The following is a 23,149-nucleotide window of genomic DNA, read 5'->3' as shown; positions in this document are numbered from 1 at the left end:
TATTGGTTGTGGGTATGGGGTCCTTTATGTTTGTCAGTAGCTGCTGCAGGGTGGTTATTGGCTTGTGGGCTACCCTGATATCTAGGGGTCTGAGTAGCTTTGTGGTCATCTCTGCTATGTCTCTGATGTACGGTAGGGTGACTCATGTGTCTGGCTGTGTTGTCTTCTTGTTGTGGTCTGTCGCAGAGGTAACAGCAGATTGTACCTTTTGGGCATCCATTCGGTGGGGGGATGGGGAGGGGGGAGATGGGAGGGCCGTTGGTATCTCTTGGGAAAATGGGCCTTCATCTATTGGAGCTTAGAAGACTAAGATGTGATCGTTCTTCGTAGGATTAATTTATCTTTACTATAGCTCCCATCCACCAACTAACTTTCTACCAAGTTGCCACATTTCCTTACATACTATATGCCTTAATATTTCCAACTTAGGAAACATCTCACTGAATGCCTCCTGAAAATCCAAATATAATGTAGATATTTTCTAGTCAACCTGTTCAGAAATACTATTGCACACCTCTGGAGCAGGTGGGATTCAAACCTGGGCCATGTATACTGTATCTACTGTATTATATTTATCTAAGTAATTGGTCACCTAAAGAACAACATGAATTTATCATCAAACATGGCATCAGATCTAGGTTTAGCAATTGGTGACAGGGGCTGGAAGCAATAGTTTCACACCAAAAGACAGCAACTAGAGGGGGAGATAAAGGCATTATATGGTACAGAGCTTTTGATGAGAAGGAATGGTCATGCCTGAGTGGAAGCATCAAGCGAGTCCAAGGATAAGTGTGAAGAGCCAGACCAATCACTAGTGTTCAATGTAATTTACCAAATCAGTGCAGAAAGCACAGAAGTTAGATCTGGTACATCACACTGAAGAAAAATGCCAATCGAAATATGCTGTGGTCTCTTGATCAACAGTTAAATTTGGAAAGGTTTAGTGCAGCATTTAACTGATGAATAGGAAATACAGTAATCGTTTCGAGTAGAAACATTACAACTGGCAGAGGGACATTTTCATTTCATTACTCTGGCAGGATTTCACAAGTTTGAAGAGGGGGAAGAGGAAAGAGAAAATTAAACTGGCTCAAAATGGCCTTTCACAGCAACTCTTCCACTCATCTTGGCTGTTTCCTCGTAGCCAGATGCTTTTTACCTGGGTCTTTTGTGCCACAGACTTTTTTTTGTAATGCTGGGCCAATCCATACAAACCAATGAACTGCGACAATGCAAGGTGCTCACTAATACACTGTAGCAAGTCATGGTGTGTGGTAGTGCTACAGTGTGAATGCAAGGAGAAACCCTATGGGAGTTAGGAGAAGTTGCAACATGGACAAAAGACAGGAACACAGTATAAGAAATCAAAAAAAAAAAGCAGACAGAAAGAAAGGAAAAAACAACAGCAAACATACAAATAATTGTAAAGCATGTATTTGAGGATGTACAATAAACTATTAAACCTATTCTAGCTACACCTATGTGGTGCAAAAGTCCCAGATGCAGGTGATCTGGTACGAAACATCACCTCCTTCAAGGCAGATTAATGAAGTGAAATAGAAAATTATCTACTAACAAGTACAGCAGGAATTTTACTTTAACATTTTGATAGTTCTGATCCCAAAATGAAAGTGGAATATTCTTAAATTGTTTTTCTTCCTGTTCATTTATTACATTTTACTTGAATTCAAATTTACAAGTCACATTTATAAATTGTGACACTACATGTGATCATAAGCCACTATCAATGATCCCTCAATATTTTGTGTTACATACTGCCCATTTCTTCCAAAATGCAATTTTTTTTTGTATAACTGCTATGCTGTACGTACTATCTTAAATGGTTCAGTTTTAAATTGGCATGCATGATACGTTCAGGTTTGCTATATTTTTCATGGTTCATGTTATATGGGTTTCATTTGTTAGGCTAACATTTAATGCCCATTCACAAATGCCTTGAAGGTGGTGGTGATGCAGTTCATGGTGGGTTGGTAGTCCATAGTGCTGTGAGGAAGGGAGCTCCAGGAACTTAATCCATAGACAGAAACGCAATTCAGTTCTGGGATTGTGTGGCTTGGAGGTGCTCCCATGTATCAGCTGCTGTTGACTTTCTAGGTGACAGTTTGGAAGGTGCTGTCAAAGGAAACTTGGTGACTTGCTGTAGTACATCTTGTAGGTGGTACACACCGTGGCCATTGTTTGTCTGTGGTGGGGGAGAGATTGTTTATAAAGTTTCATGAGGTGCCAACCAAATGAGCTACTTTGTCCTGAATGGTGGAGAGTTTCTGGAGTGTTGCTGGAGCTGCACTCATCTAGGCAAGTGGAGTGAATTCTATCACACTCCTAACTCACAAATTGTGGACCGGCACTGGGGAGTAAGGAGGTGAACTAGGTCGTAGAATTCCTAGCCTCAACCGGCTCTTATAGCCACAGTATTTAGATGACTAGTCCAGTTATGACTCTGGTCAATGGTAACCTCAGAATGTTGACATTTTGCATACAAGCATAGCTTAGCATTAACTGTGGTGTGGATTATTAAATTTAAAGCTAGCCACAAGAACTTCTGCATGGTCCTTTTTATGAAACTGTTTACATTTTTCTTTGCAATTTTGTTCTTATTGTGTTTTGCCAAAAAATTTTTCCAAGGCCTGAAACAAAGCCTTTGTAGTTCTGCTACTTGAAGATGTGCAAGACTAGGTTGGCTTAGTTTTCCTTACAGTTTTTCCTTAATGAGGAAGTACCTGCTTGCTACCTCCCTTGGTGCCTGGGAATTTGCTATGTGGGGAAAATCACCAAATAACTTTGAACTGGTTTCCTAAAATGCTTGTAACAAGCTAATGCTACCATATCAATTTAGACGCTTTTGGATGCAGTTCACATGGAAACCTGTAGAATAAGCCTCTCCCCATCAAATATCAGCAACAGCAACTCTAACGTTTATACTGATCCTGCAGGATTTCCGTGGATTCTCAACCAACACTGCAATGGTTAATTGGCAGGGTCCTGACAGAATCATGTTCATTAGAAATAGAAAACTAGAAAAGCTAGAAACACAGATGTTGACTGAACTGTTGGACATTTGTTTTTAATTTGAGATTTCATTATTTCTTGCCTTTACATTTTAATCTTTTATCTAAAATCTAAAGGAAGAGGAAGTTTTCTTTTGCAGTGATATCCATTTTGTTCACAGCCTTTCCTAAATGCGGCTGTTCGCTGCGAATTACAACTTTTGACTCACCTACTTCTGTAGCACATGTTACCAACCATCGTACCATCTCACGACGGCGCCAGTTTAATGTTGATAATGTCATTCGCATAACCTGCAACAGAATGGTTTTTAAAAAGTTTAGGTTTTTCAACAATTACTGATATAATGAAAAACTACTGGCAGATTATTTACATTCTGATATTCCTTCTTGATGATTTCCTCATTTTGCCGAGGGACAGTAAAAATCAGCTACTTTTAAAACAAAAAAAAATGCAAGTTGTGCTCAACATCATGTGGGATGTTGACACTGGGTTATTGGCACAATTTCTTGCTTTCAGCATCAGCACCAAGGGCTTTTAAGTCACATTTAACACGGCAGAGATACAGCACACTGCACCATTATACTCTGCAGCAAACACGGATCATGGTCCCAACCTCAGAAATTACAAACTATTGCATCAATGTAGCTCCTATTTCCAACACCAGTCTTTCCATTCACTCTTGAGTCAATGGCCGACATAATTCCAAATTAAGCACCGCTTTGTTCTGGGAGCAAAACCACCAAAAATGACAAACTTAAATTTATCTCATCAGAAGGTCAAAACTGCAATTTGATAGCATTGAAAGTACATCACAGTTCATTTTACAAACTGGACAAATGAAAGTTCACTGAAAATGAAGAAATCCAGGTAGAATAATTTTAGCAGGTAAAGCAGAAAATGTTGGGGACAACAAGTGTTTGGGAAGCTGTTAAAAGCATAGGCAAGTGGTATGGATTTGGGAATGGAACTCCAGTAGGAGCAGGACGTAAAACATGGCGGACTATAAAGAAAGAACATACATTTGTATTTAAATATTTGGACAAGATGCAGGAAAATGTCAGGCCCTGATTGGAAACCTATTACGCAGGAAGGGAAAGTGAGAGGAAAATAGAGGATGATTACTTAACTTACTGAAACAAAAAACACATTTAGATCAACTTCTTCTCAACCTCAGCTCTTAGCGCAGAATGTGTTTAAATAATATTGAAAATTACTTTGTGATAGAGAATGCAATGGAAGGGGCAGTGATCTGCAGCAGACCAAGTGGCAAAAACAGTCGCAGAATGCTGTTGGATTCTGTATCAGTCCAATACACATCTCCTTAAAAAAAGAGGGAGAAAACCTCACCTGCAAACTAGAATAAAGAAAGCAAAGTCTATGGTACACATATGACAGGAGATGGAAGGGCAGGAATGGCCTGCAGTACAGAGGGAAAACAGATCTGCAAATAATAAAACTCAGCTGAGAGAAGACTGTAATTGGGAAAGTTCAGGAAAGTAAATGCCTCAAAAGGGAGAACATGCCAGTAAAAAGCCAGGTCAGTAATATGTATTGGAGCTTCCCCAAATGGCTCACTGGATGATGAAAACCCGTAAGTAGTTGTTATCCTCTCCCACTTATCTAAACCTAAACGTCCGAGGAGAAGGTCAAAGTGGATGGGCTCATTTAGTACCACATGATGCCCCCCACCCCCAGTTAGTAAACATATGACAGCCAATTTATGGAAAACAAACACTCATCCTCGCTACAAGATTTTCAAAAGAAGCTCATGTCCATAAAATTTGGATTATTTTTGAAAACTTGATTAACCAAGGAAATCAACATGATTTGTGATTGTCACAATAGGATCTCAAGTAATATGACATAGCAAAATAAACCACTTTTTGGTTGGTCTGGGAGAGAGAAACAGCAAAGCATATTACTTGATTAATAATTTTAGGAAGAACTTCTTATGATGACTAATCTTCTCAGTCATAAGAGCCTATGTGGATACTACTCAATCACCAAAATTGCCTTGGATTTAAAAAAAGCACTAATCTCAGTATACAATTGTGGACTTACCTGAAGACCCAGCTCCAGGGACACTTTGAGAAGGGTAATATCGGGCAAACTGTCCATAGGAGTTGCTATTTTAAACGCATCCTGGGCGAGCTTGAAGATGTGTGATGAGGAGTGAATGTTCTTTTGTATGGATTCTAACACTGTTTCCAGCCTCATTACATCTCCTGCAATTATTTGAAAATATGCATTTTCGCTCAGTTATTTCCAGACCAACATATCTATACAAGCGGTTACATTAAAAAAATTCTGCTGTAAACTTTATCAATGTAAGGAAATAAGACTAGCTAAGAAATTGTACATTTTGAAGCAGTGTGAATCAACCAAAAGGGTGTTTTCAATAACATACTGGAATTTTTTTTTTTACAAAAATAAGTACAGCTTTTGATAGAAGATGCACATTTTCACACGATTATTTTCCCCTTGAGAAGCTGCACTAAGTCCAGTGTGAAACATCCATCAGCTGTCAACGAGCAGTAGTGTGACCGCACAGGAGTTGCGCTGACGCTCAGAATACAATAGTTAGCGTTATGCATACATCAGTGAGCACACAGGGCAGTGGAAGTCTGTACATAAACTGCCCACAAGGCCTATTAGAGCTGTCCATAATATACTACAAATGCAGCACTTTAGCAGCATTCCATTCAGAGGGTGCCCCTTATCTTAACCTACAGCTACTTAGCTACCTCCTTTAGCATGTTTTGAACTCATTTAGCTGCAGTAATGCCAATATCTTATCACATAATCCGTAGGTAACGGGACTGAAATTGGACATGCCAGCAGTGTAAAATGGACTTGCAGCAATTCAATCTTTTCACATCAATTTTCATTTCTCACTGCCTCGGAAAGTATTGCCAATGTAAAAAATCTCAAGTAAAACAGCAGTGAAACTAGGAAAGAAAATTTTAAATAGAATTTGAAAAATAATGTTGTGAATTTCAGTGAGAGGATTCAGCATAGCAAAAGGTAAGCTGCCACTTCACAACTTGTCTGCTGTGTAGACAAATTTCAATCCCCAAATTCAAAAATATCAGTTTTTTTTTCCCCAAACATAAATCAATATTGAGATTGTTGGTTCAATCTCTAAACTTTAAGTGTAACAGGTCACAAATGATAAACCATGCGATTAAGCGTATCTATGACACAGAGTATGATTTTTCAAAGATCTTGGATTTCCACACAACCAATTCCCCATTCAACTTGTTTTCTGCCTCCATTCTAAATTAAGGCTGATTAATATTTTCACAAGGAAAGAAATGGAGTTACTTGCTTTTATATTGGTGAGTTTTGCAGTTTTTGTCCTTGGATCTCTGCATGCACTCCCTAGGTTAACCTTGCTAAAGCTGTTCCCCTTATCTTGGCTGATCTGTCAATTCAGTTTTCTATGGGTTCATGATTTTCTTGCTGGTGTAAAATTTTACTACACAGGAATATGTGTTTATAGTCTAACTCTCCCACAATGAAAGCTGCAGAACCACCTAATATACAAACATAAGACAACAGAGCAGGAACCGGCCCTTTGACCCTTTGAGCACACTCCACTATTCAACATGATCATGCCTGATTCCTCTGTCTCAACATACTCCTGCACTCTCCCCGTATCTTGGCACATTTTAGCCTCCAGAAATCTACTCCTTTAAACAGATTCAGAGTCTTGCACTTCAAAGGTTTCTCAGTAGATAGTTTCACAAACTGACCACCCTCCAAGTGAAGACATTCCTCATTTCAGTCTGAAATGGCCTACTGTGCATCGTAAGATTGACCCCTTGTTCTGGACCCTGGCCAAGGGAAACATCATCCCAACTTCCAGACTGTCCAGGCCTGTCACAATTTTGTGTTCTTTCGTTCTTCTAAACTCTCATGAATACAGGCACAATCTCTCCTCATACATCAAACTTGCCATCCTAGAAATCAATCTGGTTAACATTCACTGCTCTTCCTCAACAAAACTGACTTTTTTTCTGGGCTAAGGACACAATACTCCAGATGTAAAAAATCACCAAGCCCCTATACAGCTGCAGTAAGACTTCTCTACTCATGTACTCAAACATTCTTGCAACGAACCTGCCTTCTGCCTCCTTAACTGCTCGCTGCATCTGAAAACTAACTTTCCATGACTGCTATACAAGGGCACCTGGGTCCCTCTTTTAGAAATCATTCATGGGACGTGAGCTTCACTGGCTAGACAGCATTTGTCGTCGAGTTCCCCTTGAGAAGTTAGCGGTGGGTTGTCTTTGAACCATTGCAGTACATATGGTGCCAGCTGACTAACAATACTGTTAGAGTGAATTGCAATATTTTGATTCACCAAAGGAATAGTGATATATTTCTAAGTGAGAACTGGGAGCAGCTTGGAGGGCAACTGGTAGGTGGTGGTGTTCGCATGTATCTGCCATCTAGAAGGACAAGGGCAGCAATGGACATGGGTTTGGAAGGTGATGTTTAAAGAGTCTTGGTGAGATGCTGCAGTGCATCTCGTGGATGGCACATATTATGAACACTGTCAGTCGCAGAGGGAGTGAATGTTTGTGATTGTGGTACCAGTGGGCTGCCTTGTCCTGGATGGTGTAAAGCTCCTAGAGTGGTATTGGAGCTGCACTCATCCTTTGTATGTCAACATTTCCAAGTCTATCACAATTTAAATAATACCATTATTCCGTACATTAAGTTATAAGAGAAGTCCCGTTGACAGCTTCAAGACTGGGGAAAAACTCAGTGTCCATTCAAGTTCTAAGGGGTCTCCAGACCATGGGTCACATGTATGAAAAACATCACTGGTGTTCCAGCTCATCAATATAAACCATCACAGTAACGGAAAGCCACATAAGCAATTGGAACAGTCACGGCCATGCTTCAGCCCTTAATCAACTAAACGCCAAAGTAATTTCAATTACTTAAAATGCAAATCAGGTCGATCCATTCTGGAAAAATGGGAAATGTGTGTTTGGCAGCAGAATTTCTGGGCTCGTCTGATATTTTCAACAGAGAGGCTGTTCATTTCTGCATGATGTAAATCCAGGCTTCAGACTAGCACTGCTTACACTACAAGTAAACTAGTGAAATAGAGGTTTTCAAGCCAGGAAAACCACACAAATAACAACCTCTGTTATACAATTCAGACCCAGCAAAAGTGTCTAATTTGACAAAACACTACAGGATTTAACAACATTTAAAGTCCCAATAGGAGAGATAGTTACGTTAGCCCCAGAGAAGATTTATAGATTTCCACTGATTAGACTGTGTTAGAAGACCGAGGGGTGATTCACCAGAGATGCTAAAAATATTGTACCATCATACATTGTGGTTTGGTGGTGTGAGCTTAACTTTTTAAGAGATAAGGCAGGGCCACAACAAAAGAGTCCAGGTACCAGCAGTGACAGACTCAAATACTGAACTCAATACAGAGCTACTTTTGGGGAGATCTCAAATATCTCTTTGAGACATCAACCTATAAGGGAAAACCATACTTAGTTAGCCTGAAAGTTATGATAATACAGTGAACTCTCGAGGAGTCAAATCATAGAATCATGTCATAGAATCCCCAGTGTGGAAACAGGCCCTTTGGCCCAACAAGTCCACACCAACCCTCACAGCATCCCACCCAGACCTATACCCTTACCCTTTCCCTGTAACTCATCTAATCTGTACAACCCTGAACACTACGGGCAATTTAGCATGGCCAATCCACTTTACCTGCACATCTTTGGACTGCAGCAGGAAACCCAAGCAGACACGGGGAGAATGTGCAAACTCCGCACAGACAGTCACCCGAGGGTGGAATCAAACCTGGATCCCTCGCGTCGTGAGGCAGCAGTGCTAACCACTGAGCCACTGTGCCACCTCATTAACATTTACTGACAAGTAAATATTAAAACAGAGCTTCAAGATAGCAGAGGTACCTGTGTAACCCAACTTGTCTACTACAATGTCCAAAAAAAAAACCCGAACGAAATCAGTAAATAAGTTAATAACATCTTTATTTTGAACTTGATCAGACCTTCCAATAGCCTGACCTCATACAAGAGAAAGGCCATGAAAAATGCTCGAGGATAGTACCGGAAAAATGCAGTAAATATTTTCTGCTTAAAGTGCTGCCTTCAGATACATAAAATATAACGCGCTGTGCTACCAACCATGTTTTTGTGCTACAGTGCAAAATCCCAGAGCACCTCTTCAGCTAGGGAAGCGAGGTGGGGTGAGCCATCTATTGTTGTAGGCCAACTCCTTATTATGGCCCAGGTTCTTGAGTTGGGAACTTTCTTTGCTCAAGCTGCCTTGAACCACGTTAGCAGAACATCTTCAATGTTGAAATAGGCAGGTATTCTCCTCCTTGTTCTCACCGCAGAGGATATCTGCATGTCAAACTGCTCCAAGATGTTCACCTTGTGCTTCAGAACAGTTGACAAACTCAGCAAGGCACCACCCACTCCTTAATGATGTCCACTTTTTGTTTTGCACTGTTGGACAATGGGCCAATGGGCTAATGGGCTGAGAAGTGTCAAATGGAGTTTAAATTAGATAAATGTGAGGGGTCGCATTTGGCAAACCAGGGCAGGACTTATACAGTCGGGCCCTGGGGAGTGTTGTCAAACAAAGATGTAGGGTGCAGGTGCATAGTTCCTTGAAAATGGAGTTGCAGGTAGATAGGGTGGTGAAGACAGCATTTGACACGCTTGCTTTCATTGGTCAGAACATTGAATATAGGAGTTGGGATGTCATGTTGCAGCTGTACAGGAGATTGGTGGGCCACTTTTAGAATACTGTTTACAATTCTGGTTGCCCTTTTTTTAGGAAGGATGTTGTTAAATTTGAGAGGGTGCAGACAAGATAACAAAAGCATGTTGCTGGGACTGGAGGGTTTGAGTTAAAGGGAGAGGCTGAATAAGCTGGGGCTTTTTCCCTGCAGTGTTGGAGTCTGAGGAGTGACCTTATAGATCTATAAAATCATGAGCGGCATGCATAGGGTGAATAGCCAATGTATTTTTCCTAGCACTGGGGAGTCCAAAACTACAGGGCATACGTTTAAGGTGAGAGGGGCAAGATTTAAAAAAAGACCTGAGGGGCAACTTTTTCACAGAGGGTGGTGTGTGTATGGAATAAGTTGCCAGAGGAAGTGGAGGTGGTTACAATTACAATATTTAAGAAGCATCTGGATGGGTTTAGAGGGATACGAGCCAAATGCTGGCAAATGGGACTAGATCAGTTTAGGATATCTGGTTGGCATAGACAAGTTGGACTTGAAGGGTCTGTTTCCATGCGATAAAACTCTATGACTTGGTTTTCCACTTACTAGATCAACTTCGCTTTCTCTTCAATCAACATTTAACTTTCTCACAGGTTTACTCATATTTGCAGGGCTTAAAAGTCCTTTCACAGGAAACATCTGTCAAATGATGGCGGATGGAATGACAGAGAAAAATGTTTAAATTAACCTACTGGACATGTTATGAAACATCTCTGGCAGACAGGACTTCTATCCAGGCGTTTAGGTCCACAGGTAGAGGCAACTATGCTGCATTGCAAGACCCCCTCGAGTCAGAATGACAACAATGATAGGTATACAGATCAAATCATCATCTCTTCATACACGGCTGTTACATGTTTTATACAAAAGACCAGTACAGGAAAATTTATAAGCTATTCAGTAACTATAATGCTGCAATTGTTTACATGATGTGAGAGAGCCGAGACTTTATCAATTGAGGGATAGTTACCTCTTCACAAAGAGATGACAGCTATTTTGTGGAAAGGGGTTTATAAATCAAAGTCAGCATCAACTTGGGGTTTCATAGAGCTCCCTGTAACTAAGTTACTGTTCAGTAGGCAGCAAGTCATCAACCTGGAACTGATCTACAACACCAAGCAGCCATTGAAAGGAAAAGGCAGACTGGTAGCTACTGAGATAACAAGGTGTAGAGCTGGATGAACACAGCAGGCCAAGCAGCAGAGGAGCAGGAAGGCTGACGTTTCGGGCCTAGACCTTTCTTCAGAAATTCTTCCTTCCCGAAATGTCAGCTTTCCTGCTCCTCCGATGCTGCTTGGCCTGCTGTGTTCATCCAGCTCTGCACCTTGTTATCTCAGATTCTCCAGCATCTGCACTTCCTACTATCTCTGGTAGCTACTGGCTTTTTCTCCCCCCCTTAAATTGCATTTTAACCTTTGTTCCAAGAGCGTAATCTCGTTAGGCGAACAGATGACAGCTCTAAAAATTAATCTGATTGCCAAGGGCATAGAGGTCTACTTGAAAAATCCCCAATTACAGCCCACTTGTGAAACTGGGAGAAAGGCTTAACACTGGTAGGGAATCACATCCTTCATGATAAAAATTATAAGAGTTGGATAATCTGGGGCAGAGGGCCCAACTACTACACTCCAGTAAAGACTGCAAATCCAGTTCCTTTCACCAGTTGCTGGTTCTACTAAACAGTCACATGCTGTGTGCCAAAGACATGTCACAATGTCACGCCCCAATTTCAAGGGACAAGGCCAGTGCAGCTTGAACCGCACCATCACCCTTAGCACATTTGCTCCATTGAATAAACCAGTTATCAAATGTAATGCTCTGCTTATAAACTTTTATAGTTAAGGCCTGTCGTCCTGCATTTGTTTACATCCCAGACTTCCCAACGAAGATAAGAAATAAAAAAAAAAGAACAAGTACAACAAATCGAATGAAATCAAAGACTCCTGGAAAATACTACAGCTCAGACAGCAGACAGGCCAAGTTGTGGGCCAGATTCCCCTTCAAAAGAACTGAAAATCTAGGAAGTAAGCAAGGAGCAGCAAGAGGGTAAGCAGACTGTTCTATCAAGATAAGTTAATGTGTTGAATGATTTGCAAGATCCTTGAATGAAAAGCAGGCAATTGTTAATTGATATGAATGATCAGGTCAGACGGGAAGACATTAAACAAACAAAAGAGCCCACAAACAGATAAGACAATGAAAAGCCAAACGACATTCAAGAAAAACATCATCATGAGGGAAGTTAGAGAGAGCGAGAAAACAAACAACAGGAAGTCTATCGATGAGAGTCTGAAGTGAAAACAGAAATGCAAGCAGCACAATGGGTGTATCAATTCTCCACCAAAAATAAAACACTTGCAACCAGAGAGTGTGAACCCCTCTGCCACAGCACTACAACTGCCTTGAATATCAGAAATCCCAACCTTGTATGCTTATCCCAGTCTTCAAAATATAAGGATGAAACACCAGGACACTGCTGGGAGCAATCCACGAAAGAAAATCTTAGGATAATGAAAACGCGTTCTTCATTTTCTTCAAATTTTTTTGTTAATTATTTATAAACAAAAGCAGGAAAATGTTGAACAATCAATAACCAACTGGATAACAAAAGGTTGTTTGCTTTTAGACTGTAACATGCAGTAACAGACTGTGACAAATCCATCTGGCACATCATCATTGCATGGTCAATGTCAAGTTAGGGTGGAACACTTGGAGCCAAAAGGCCATGCGATTAAACTCCGCAGAATCTGTCTAACTGACATAGGCAATTGTACAAGATCACATTACTCCTTGTACTGGAAGAAAATGGGGTAAAATACTTAAATTCACAGTTCTGAATTCCCTATTTAAATTGCAGAAGTGACATATCCTCAGATGAGAGATGCTGGACCGAATGTTCTTGGCCTCTTGACAGTGATCTAGGAGGAGAGAAGGCCACAAACTAAGGGGACGAGGGGAGAACATCAGGAGCCTCAGTGCTGAGAGGGCATTTGATGCAATCCTATCAATAAGGAAGTTTCCTGGGGCAGGCTTGGAATGGCACTAGCTATCATTCTAGAGGTGGGCAGTCAATCACACACGTCAAAAGGTCCCAGTTAAAGTTTTGTGCTGTCACTGACATTTGCCAACAGCAAACTGTGCCCTACCACACTACCTGCTCAACAGAGGAGGCCTCCCTGCCGCAGGAGAAAGAGTCAAAGTCGCAGGTTCCATGCCACAAAGAGATTGGCCATGGGCATAATGGTCCCAACTGTGTATAAACCATTCCGGTTCCCATTCATCTATATTCACCTGCCAGCCTTGATTTTGTTCATTGCTGCAATTCTGTGCAAGCCAGGACGGGGCACCGCCATATTGCAGCACCCTCGCACACCCCCTAAACTGCCTCACCAGCATTTAGCTTTCCCACCAGAGCTGCCAATGTTTTGATTGGACTGACAATATCAGGAGCCCACGTGCAGCCATACTAAACATACCAAATACAGAGGCAGCCACGTAGGAGGCTTATTCTCAGGAGTTTGTTAAACCAGTCTCTCAGTCAGACCAATGTGATCTCTAGTCCTGAAGCCCAGCGTTTATAAAGGCCTTGAAGCTAGGGACAATTACACGAGGAGCAGCGCTGTCATAGACAAGCTGATGTCCTATGCCTGTGTTTTAGCATTTCAGTCTTAATGTCAATTCAGTGCCTGCAGAGTCCCGTTTCTGCTTCTCTCGAAGCTATCCCTTTCACTTGCTCTTTTGTTCGTGGACTTTTGTTTCGTAAATGTCTGCCCGAGTTTCTCTTTTGTATCACTTTACAACCTTCTTTGAAGCAGCTCAGAGGCTATTCACCTCATTAACCTCCTACGATTGAACCATCGAATGCCTTTCCCTTCCTTTTATTCCTGATGTAAGCTTATACTTCATTCCTTTTCAGCTTTGAAGGGTTCTACCCCAAGTATTAACCTGCCCTTTCTTTATGCACAAACTCCATTCCCATTTTGCATTCCTAAAGTTTTCTATACTGTCCTGGGCTAGCAGAACCAACTTTCCTGCTACCTATTACAATCACTTCTAGCTACAACAAATTATGTTTAAATTTAGTACATTAGTGCTTGGAAAATACATCTACATTCAATACCTTTGATAAATACAACATTAACACAATGTATTATAAAATTCCTGATCTTTTAAGATAATTCTCATTTAAATTAATGGATTCTCCTGCACTGGCTTAGCTGATAAAGTTAGATAAAGACTCTGAAGCCAGCACTCATACTTGCTGCTAAATATGGGAATCCTACACTGGGAGACCCTCTCAGATTGTCACTCTGTTATGAGTGACATATCAGAGCCCAGCTCCTATCAATGAGATCAGAACATGAATCCCCATCCGAACACGATGTACTGGAGCTTTAAGTTGACTGTTCCACCTGTAAAAGGAAACATTTAAAGCATGCACTATCTCACGAGTTATAATTTCTAATACCAGAACTGGGCCAAAAAGAATTCAGGGAAGCTGTAAAAATAATCAGAAAGTTTGAACTGAAAACAGAAACGATCTCTTGAGAAGGTACAAGAATTTGAAAAGAATTCTCTTTCATCATTTAATTTGCTTTTAAATTACTCCGGAATTTAAGTTACCTTTAGCAGCTGTTAACATTGTAGAAGCCAGCTCACACTGCTGAGACTCAATGTGGCTTAAAGTGAACCAGCGTGGATAACGGTTTGGAACAACAGAGGCAATGTGATGGGGTCGTGATACATCTCCTGTCGGTGCTGCGGATTCCAACACGGGCAGCCTGTAAATTAACAAAATAACTTGAAATTTTGTTTTCTCCAGATAAGATCAGCTTTTCATAATTTTAACAACATGAACAATTGAAAGTTGCAACAATTAGCTGGCATTAGCAATTAGCTAGGTATCAAAGTTGAACAAAAGATCATTATTAAGTAAATGCAGAACTACTGAATTCCTAAGCCTCTCTTCTTCTATAAAGCACCCCTTTGATCAATAGGAGGGTGGTTAATATCTCCTATTGCTGTGTCAATTTTGTCTTGGTACACTCATGAACTCTCAAATCTTGTTATGAATTACATTGAAGAAACGTTTCAATGGCATCTACTTCAGCTAGTGTGTCAGGTAACTCAGCACAGGTACTTCAGATCCCTTCAACAGCAGTAAAGAAGCACAAAGTTGCATGCTTCCACCCTCCCATTCCTTTTTCTCTCGGTCATCGATTTCATCCTGAGGAAAGTGATGGTGGATACAGACTTGGGCATCCTATGGCAATACCAGTGGCTAACAGACACGGGGCTGTGCAGAAGATATTGCTTTGCCAGCGTATTAATCGGACACATACTCTAAGATATGGGTGCCAGCCTTGAAAGTAGCAACACCAAGCTTAATCTATGTCTCACCCAGGCAACAATGACTGGAGCAACAATGCTTACTCACCAGATCACTACCTGGTAACAAATCAAGGACTGCAACAATTTCATTACCTAGGAAGCCAGAGCTTCAGGAGGGGCAATTTAGAGGTTAATGTCTGCCAATGAATCAAATGGCATGGGCGTCTAACAATTCAGCATAGCCATGACGCTGTGACTCTACACATCAATAGTGGTATCAACTGTTATCTGTTCTAGCAAGGAATAGGAGGGAACAACAAAGGTGTCACACGGATGTTTTTCACCTTCTCTACGTAAGATCCTTGGCTTTAATTAGGGAGACATCACCAAGAAGGATTACACAGGGGTACCTGCAGGATGTTCGGATCACAATGGAGAGATGGCAAGGATTGGCAGGACCTGTATTTCACCTCAACATCTAGTGCCAGCTGTGTGGAGTGTGCGGAACACCAAATAGAAAAATGGTGGGAGCTCTGCAAAGACGACCTTACGATGTTCATTTAAAGAAGACCTTCAAAAGTGGGGCACTACCTGGGTTGCAGCAAAAGAGACTGAAATGGACCACAGACAGAGGCAGTCTTGCTACTCCACTATCCCACAGAGCAGAGGAACCAAGTCCAACTAAGTAAGACACTACTGTAAAGCACCTTGAACATTTTAACCCCTTTATAGAGGGACGCAATGGCTTGGTAGTATTAATCGCTGGATTGTTAATCCAGAGACCCAGGTTCAAATCCCACCACCGCAGATGTGGGAAATATGAATTCAATAAATAACTGGAATTAAAGAGTCTAATGTTAACCATGAATCCATTATCGATTTTCAGAAAACCCCATCTGGTTTACTTTATTTTAGGGAAGGAAACTGCCATGCTTACTTTATCTTGCCTACCTGTGACTACAGACCCACAGCTATGTGGTTGACTCTTAACTGCTCTCTGGGCAATTGGCAATGGGCAATAAATGCTGGCCTAGCCAGCGACACACATCTTGTAAATTAGAAAAAAAGGTGCTATACAAACACAAGTGTTGCTCTTACTAAATTGAACTAATCCTAACAGCTTGGCCAGCCATTTACCTACCAATTTCTGCAATGCCACTGTTACAGACTGGCATTGTGTTTGAATGTGAAGTCAATGTAACTCAAAATAATTTATGTTGTAAAACACTTTGAAATGTTTGTGACAGACATAAGAATTATCTACAATGATCAGACTCTAGTAGTAATATCTTAAATTGAGACTTGTGACTCATTGAAATCGTAAACATAAAAAGTATAGGGGCATGGGCAAAGGAAAAAGAGGATAATATAAAATCAAGAGTAGATTTCAGCTAATCTGTGAAAACCTTCCGAATGAATTTAGAAGATATCCAAAGATCAGTGTCAAGTTGCAGAATATTACCATAAAGACATGTTACACACAGTTATTATGGAGGGAATTCACATTGGTTTCATAGAGAATACTCACACTTTAACTCATGCTTTTCAAGGTGCCTGTTTTTCTAGCCCAAAGCTTTGTTTTAAGTTTATGAACAGCATGACAATTTCTTTTCAAAAAAAAAAAAAAATGCCTCGTTACAAATGTCACCAAATTTAATAAATCATTTTTCAGTAACATATTCCCCTAACCAACATATTAGGACTTGGTCTGGATTTTCAACCTCAACAGACATGCACAATAGCCTTTGAAACAGAAACAGAAATAGCTGGGAAAACGTAGTAGATCTAAATTAACTCTGTTTTTTCTCAAGATGCTGCCATTCCTGCTGAGTTTTCCCTTCTATTTGTAATTTCCAGCATCTGCGTTTTTTTTTGCAATAGCCTTTGACCTTTCTAATGTTCTACAAGACAAATTCATAAAGTTGCTCAAGTCAGACATTCCAACTCTGAAAACTCAAATTCTGATCGAGCCTGGTTTTCAAAATATAATTATCCCTTTTAGCCAAAAAGCTTTACTTTGAAGTTTCTTTCTTCACCTCATCTACTGTAAATGCATCAAATTCTCAGGATTTGGACCTAAAAAAAGACACTGATTGAAAAGAAAAATTGTGAAGTTCCTGACTGTCTGAAATCAGTACATCAATAAATTCTCTTTTAAGGCTCAAGATATAACTTGTGCATTGAAGTGACCTTTGCAAGCAAGGTACATGTTTCACTTTGGATGAAAACACTTCCTGCTATTAAACAAACCCATGTGACATTGCACTATTGCTACTTTCCAATTCTTAAAGTCTTGTTCCCAGAAACCACTCATGTTTAACAGTCATCTTCTTTCCTCTTGCTCGCGACTGACAGAGACTTTGCAACCTACATGTGGTGAAATTGCAGGGGCAGCAAGGTATGTGAGAGCATTACTTTAAATTCAACACAAGTCTCAAGTTGACTATAGGCTGTCATCACAAATATTGAACAGATCCCAAGGGAGATGAATTAACATACAAAATGCAGGAGCGAAGTAAATGGGTACAGTCAAAGATGCGTTTAGAACCGTTGGAGCACTGAGATCACGTATGAACTTGAGGTCAGAAGAAAATAGTTTATTCCAGAGTTAGTCTTGCATGCTTGAGATAAAATTAATATTCAGTTGCTGTGGGGTAGAGGTGTTTTCAGGAATCTATAAAGCCAAGTAATTAGTGTTATATATTTAAGTTGCAAACCATATTAGAGGGCTTGCATTTCACAGTGATATATTCTTACGGTCATGGACATAATTCAAATGCCTTACTGCACAAGCTAAGCCTTCTAGACAATCAAGATAAACTACGAGTCTGCATTAAGCACACATTTTTCAGCAATAAAACTAGCACACTTCTGTTCGCATGGATTGTAGATTTTTTTATGAACACCAAGCTACTAATGAGGACAGTTAGGAATATGCTTGTTTTAAAATTACTACATCTCCTCATCATGGTAAGCAAGAACAAAACTTGTTCAATCCACCACTTACAGATTGTTAAACATTCTGGTTCTAAAATTTGACAGGATTCAAAAGGCACACGCAAAACAAAACAATAAACAGTACAACACTGGATCAGGTCCTACGGCCCACTAAGCCTGCACTAACGCATGATGCCTTTCTAAACTGAAGACATTTTGCCTCTATGCAGTCTATATACCTCTATTCCCTGCTATTCCTGTATCTGCCACGATGCCTCTTAAATGGTGCTATTATATCTGCTTGTACCATGACCTCTGGCAGCACATCCCAGGCACTTACCACCCTCTGTTTAAAAAATAAATTTTGCCTCTCATTTCGTTTAAACTTCTTCTTTTTACCTTAAACCAATGTCCTGTAACAATTGACATTTAGAGTCATACAGCATAAAAACAGACCCTTTGGTCCAACTAGTCCATGCTGACCATGCTCACAAACTGAACTCGACCCACCTGCCTGCATTTGGCCCATATCCCTCCAAACTCTGCTACTCATGCACCTTTCGAAAGGTCTTTTAAATGTTCTAACTTACCTGCCTCCACGATTTCATTTGGCGGTTCATTCGACACACTAACCAATGCCTGTGTAAAAAGTGCCCCCCTCATGACCCTCTTTAAGTCTGTGCCCTCTCCTCGCCCCCTGGTTTTGAATAGTTTTAATTAAGGCATGTCAGGTTGCTACATATTGCATGGAAAAAACACTAATGATATCACACTTTGGTAATGTCCAATTCGAAATGTTATTGGATTTCAGTTTCTTTTCGGGGTGGGGGTTCTGTAGCAGCATCATGGGTCTGTCTTCATCACATGGACTACGACAATTCACCACCACCTTCGAGGACAACAGGGTACAGGCAATAAATGCTGACTCAGCCAATCTTAAATAAAAACTTAGATGGTGTGGCTTATAGAAAGAAACTTGATACTTTCTCAGAACAAAATACTTGGTGCATTTTCAGGCCTGCTGACTGATTGATTTGATTTATGGTCACACGTACCTAAGTACAGTGAAAACCTTTGTATGTGAGCAGTACAGGCAGATCACAGTAAGCAAGGACATACATATCACAGGGTAAAGAGAGATTCAGTAAGGTATACAAGGTTACACCGCACAGGACGTACACCAGGCAAGATCAACATCAAGATCAGTATTAGAGGTAGTCAGTCCATTCATCAGTCGAATAATGGCAGGGAGGAAGCTGTTCTTGAATCTGCTGCTACGTGTTCAAGCTTCTGTATCTTCTGCCTGACGGAACAGGTTATAGGAGACCACTATCAGGTTTTTGGGGGGGGGGGGGGGGGGGGGGGGGGCGGGGTGTCTTTGATGACGCTGGCAGCCTTTCAGTTGCAACAAGACATACAAACGGAGTCCACAGATAGGAAGTTGGCTTCTGTGATGGTCTGGGCTGTGCATACAACTTCTGCAAGTTTCTTACGGTCCTAGGCAGAGCAATTGCTGTACTAGACTGTTATGCACCTGGACAGTATGCTTTCTGAGAGTCGGTGAGAGACCTTACAGACATGCTTAATTTCTTGAGATGCCTGCAGGAAGGAGGTGGCGTTGTTGTGCCTTCTTGATTGCTGCATCTTACATGGAAAGTCCAAGATTGGTTGTCAGTTATTGTCACTCCTAGGAACTTGACACTCTCGACCTCCGCTCCATTGATGTAGATGGGGGTGCATTCTCTTCCTTTCTTTCTGAAGAAAGCGACCAGCTCTTTAGTTTTGCCAACGCAGAGGTTATAATTGCACCACGTCACCAAGCCCCCATATCCTTTCTGTACTCTGACTCGTCCTAGCACAGTTGTGTTGTCAGCAACTTGTAGATGGTGTTCATTCGGAATTTGGCAACACAGTTGTGGGTGTACAGGGAATACAGTAGACCTAGTGAAGGCAGATCTCTACCCTTTGAGGGGCCAGGGAACAGAGTGGAGTTCACCTCAATAGTACTGGTCCTCAGTTGCAAACTGACATGAAGATGATGAAGGTGAGGATGAAATAGGTCTGGGATATGGAGTTGAGATTTGGTACTTCAGACCTGGACTTTACTGATTGTTTACTTGTTCTTGCATGAGAAGCTCGGCAGGCCTGGCAGCATTTGTGGCAAGAAAGCAGAGTTAATGTTTCCAGTCTGGTGACATGTTGAAACGTTAACTCTGCTTTCTTCCCAGAGATGCTGCCAGACCTGCCGAGCTTCTCTCGTAATTTCTGTTATTGCTCTCATTTGTTCACTGTTTCCGGCTGGGCAACCGATCTTCTTTCCATGCTAAGATGTTACCATTACACCAGCTGCTACTTTGCTCAATGGCTGTTTATATGGCACCTTGTCGAACACCTTCTGGAGATCCAATTATGACACATCAACAGGTTTGCCTTCATCTGCAGTGTATTACTCCTGCAATGAAGTCCACTAAATTGGTTAAACATGATTTCTCTTTCACAAAGCCATGCTCGCTCTTCCTAGATACTTTGAGTTTTTTTTTTTAAAATGCCCAGCTAAAACCTTAGTGATCAATTCTAATGCCTTTCCTATGACTAATGCGAAGCTGACTGGCATGCAGTTTCCTGTTTTCTGCCTCCCATTTTTGAATGAAGGAATTATATTTGTTACTTTTCAGTCTGATAGGACCTTTACAAAATCTAGTGAACTTTGTTAAATTAACACCAATATGTCTGCTAAATCATTAGTCACCCCTCTTAAGGTGTCTCAATTTTAATTAGCACATTTATCAAAGCACTCCACTAACCTATTTGTTTCTTCATGTAAACCGAATACAGGAGGTTAAGCAATTTGACATTTAAATTTTGTTATTGCTTAAAGTATATTTCAAGCAAAAAGACATAATTACGATGCAAAAAGTTTATACAATTCAATGTAGAAAATGCAATGACAGAATATACAGAACAAAGTTAAAGAGTTAAGTTTTACCGTTGATAATTTACGCTCAAAACCTCCCTCACCTCCATTCAAGGCCCTAAACAGTCCTTCCAAGTGAGACAGCGCTTCACGTGCATCTCCTCCAACCTAGCCTACTGCAACCTCTGCTCCCCATGTGGTCTTCTTTATAAACCGAAAGAACTGCGGATGCTGTAAATCAGGAATGAAAACAGAGTTGCTGGAAAAGCTCAGCAGATCTGGCAGCATCTGTGAAGGAAAAAAAATAAAATCAGAGTTAACGTTTCGGGTCCAGGAATCCCAAACATTAACTCTGATTTTTTCTTCACAGATGCTGCCAGACCTGAACTCTTCCAGCAACTTCTGTTTTTGTTTGTGGTCTTCTTTACGTTGATGAAACCAAACATAGACTAGGTAACTGTTTCGCCATGCATCTCCGCCTGGCCTGTAAAACAGCCAATATAACCTCTCAGATACCACCCATTTCAACTCCCCAACCCAATCCCCCTCCAACATGCCCTGTCCTCCAGTATTGCAGCAACTCAGAACGCAAATTTGAAGAACACCTCATCTTCCACTTGGGCACCCTACAGCCTGGAGGACTCAACGTTGAGTTCTCCAGTTTCAAATAACCTTGTCACCCATCTCTTGCGTCCCCTTCCAGCCCCACCTGCTCCCTTCCACCCCACCTACTGACCCTCCCTTACAGCCACCAAACTGATTCATCCCTCCCGTCAACCAACCAGGTCACACCTACCACCAGTATCCACCTATCACCACCATTCCACTCCACCCCACCCCCTCCTTTATCTGCAGCTGCAGCTGCCCCTACCCTCACATCCAGTCCTGAAGGGTAATACTCGAAACACTGACTGTTCCTTTCCTCCAGATGCTGCCTAGCCCGGTGTGTTCTTCCAGCCTCTTGTTTGTCTACCTCAGATTCCAGCATCTGCAATTTTTTTGTCTCTAACCATTATTATGATAACCTTTACCATGGACAAGACACTATTTCAGTGCAAAAAAAAAAAAACAGGTCCAGGAAGAAGTGGAAACAACAGATTTCAGGAAACTCATTTTACTTTTAAAAATGCCAGGATCATAATCTGGACAGTTTGACAGCAGGAAGAAATTCAATGCTTGATATGTCTCTGACAGCCTACTTCTGTAGTCTGAAAATTGTTCATACATTTTTCTAAACAAAAATTCTGGACGTTTTTAATGCCTTGGTCCTTTGGAAAAGCTAAAGGCAAAGGAACTAATGCCATTAAAATGCAATTTGGTCAACTAACCTTCAAAATATGCGTTAATTGATAGTGCCAATAGTCATTCTAATACCTTCTCAGTTTGCACTTCAGCTATTTTCACAGTGTTAAAACCTACCAGAAAAATGCAGTAAAGGTGAAAATACACATCTGCATCCTTCTAAATTAAGGACATTTCAAAACATACTATTTGCACAAGCACAATCCAGCAACATTTTTACTAAAATAATAAAACAGTAATTCCATTTTAAATCTAACCAGAATACTATCAAGAATACTATCAGACAAGATGGCAACAGAATACAAGCTCTTTCCATTCTTTTGCGTTGGCTCCTTTTTTCGCTCTCATTTTTTTCCTCCTCTTTTTTCTTTGGCCAGCAGCCTAGTATGTAGCGGGAGTGGTGGCCAGTGGGCCTGCAGCAAAGATGGCTACTGGTTGGGAACCGATGGAGCCCAGTCAGACCACATGGATGCCCTTATAGAAAGGCTGTAATGTCCATCTTTTTAGCTTTATTTCTTATTTTCATAACTTATACTTTGTATAAGTATATCTGTAATGTTGTTTTTTTTTGCTTTATTTTCTCTATTTTCAGTACCTAAGATTTGTATTCTAGGTACTTTGTATCCAAGATAGCAGTGTGTTTGTGACATTGTACATTTTTCACTGCACTCTTTTGTAACTTGACTACACATGACAATAAACCTAATTCTGAATTCTAATCACTATGGATTTAACAATGAACAACTTTTATATAACAGCACCAGTTTAGGTGATCTAATATTTGAGCACTTCCCTTTTCAAAAAAAAAATAGCATTGGTAGGTATCAAATCAC

At 40.8% G+C, this 23,149-nt stretch overlaps 1 protein-coding gene across 1 annotated transcript in view; it reads right to left on the bottom strand.

Moving 5' to 3' along the window:
* Nucleotides 1-23,149, bottom strand: part of LOC109935539 (zinc finger SWIM domain-containing protein 6) — a 186,902-nt gene that overhangs the window by 5,250 nt on the left and 158,503 nt on the right. Inside the window, exons 11-13 of the mRNA XM_048602643.1 lie at nt 14,456-14,613; nt 5,092-5,255; nt 3,239-3,320 (exon numbers count right to left, since the gene is read on the bottom strand). Coding sequence (XP_048458600.1) covers nt 3,239-3,320; nt 5,092-5,255; nt 14,456-14,613 — 404 coding nt within the window. The remainder of the gene's footprint in view (nt 1-3,238; nt 3,321-5,091; nt 5,256-14,455; nt 14,614-23,149) is intronic.

This window comes from Rhincodon typus, chromosome 1 (assembly GCF_021869965.1).
Source record: "Rhincodon typus isolate 14 chromosome 1, sRhiTyp1.1, whole genome shotgun sequence".
Classification (NCBI taxonomy): domain Eukaryota; kingdom Metazoa; phylum Chordata; class Chondrichthyes; order Orectolobiformes; family Rhincodontidae; genus Rhincodon; species Rhincodon typus.
Note: the sequence above shows the minus strand (reverse complement) of the source record. Positions and strands in the feature narration are given on the sequence as shown.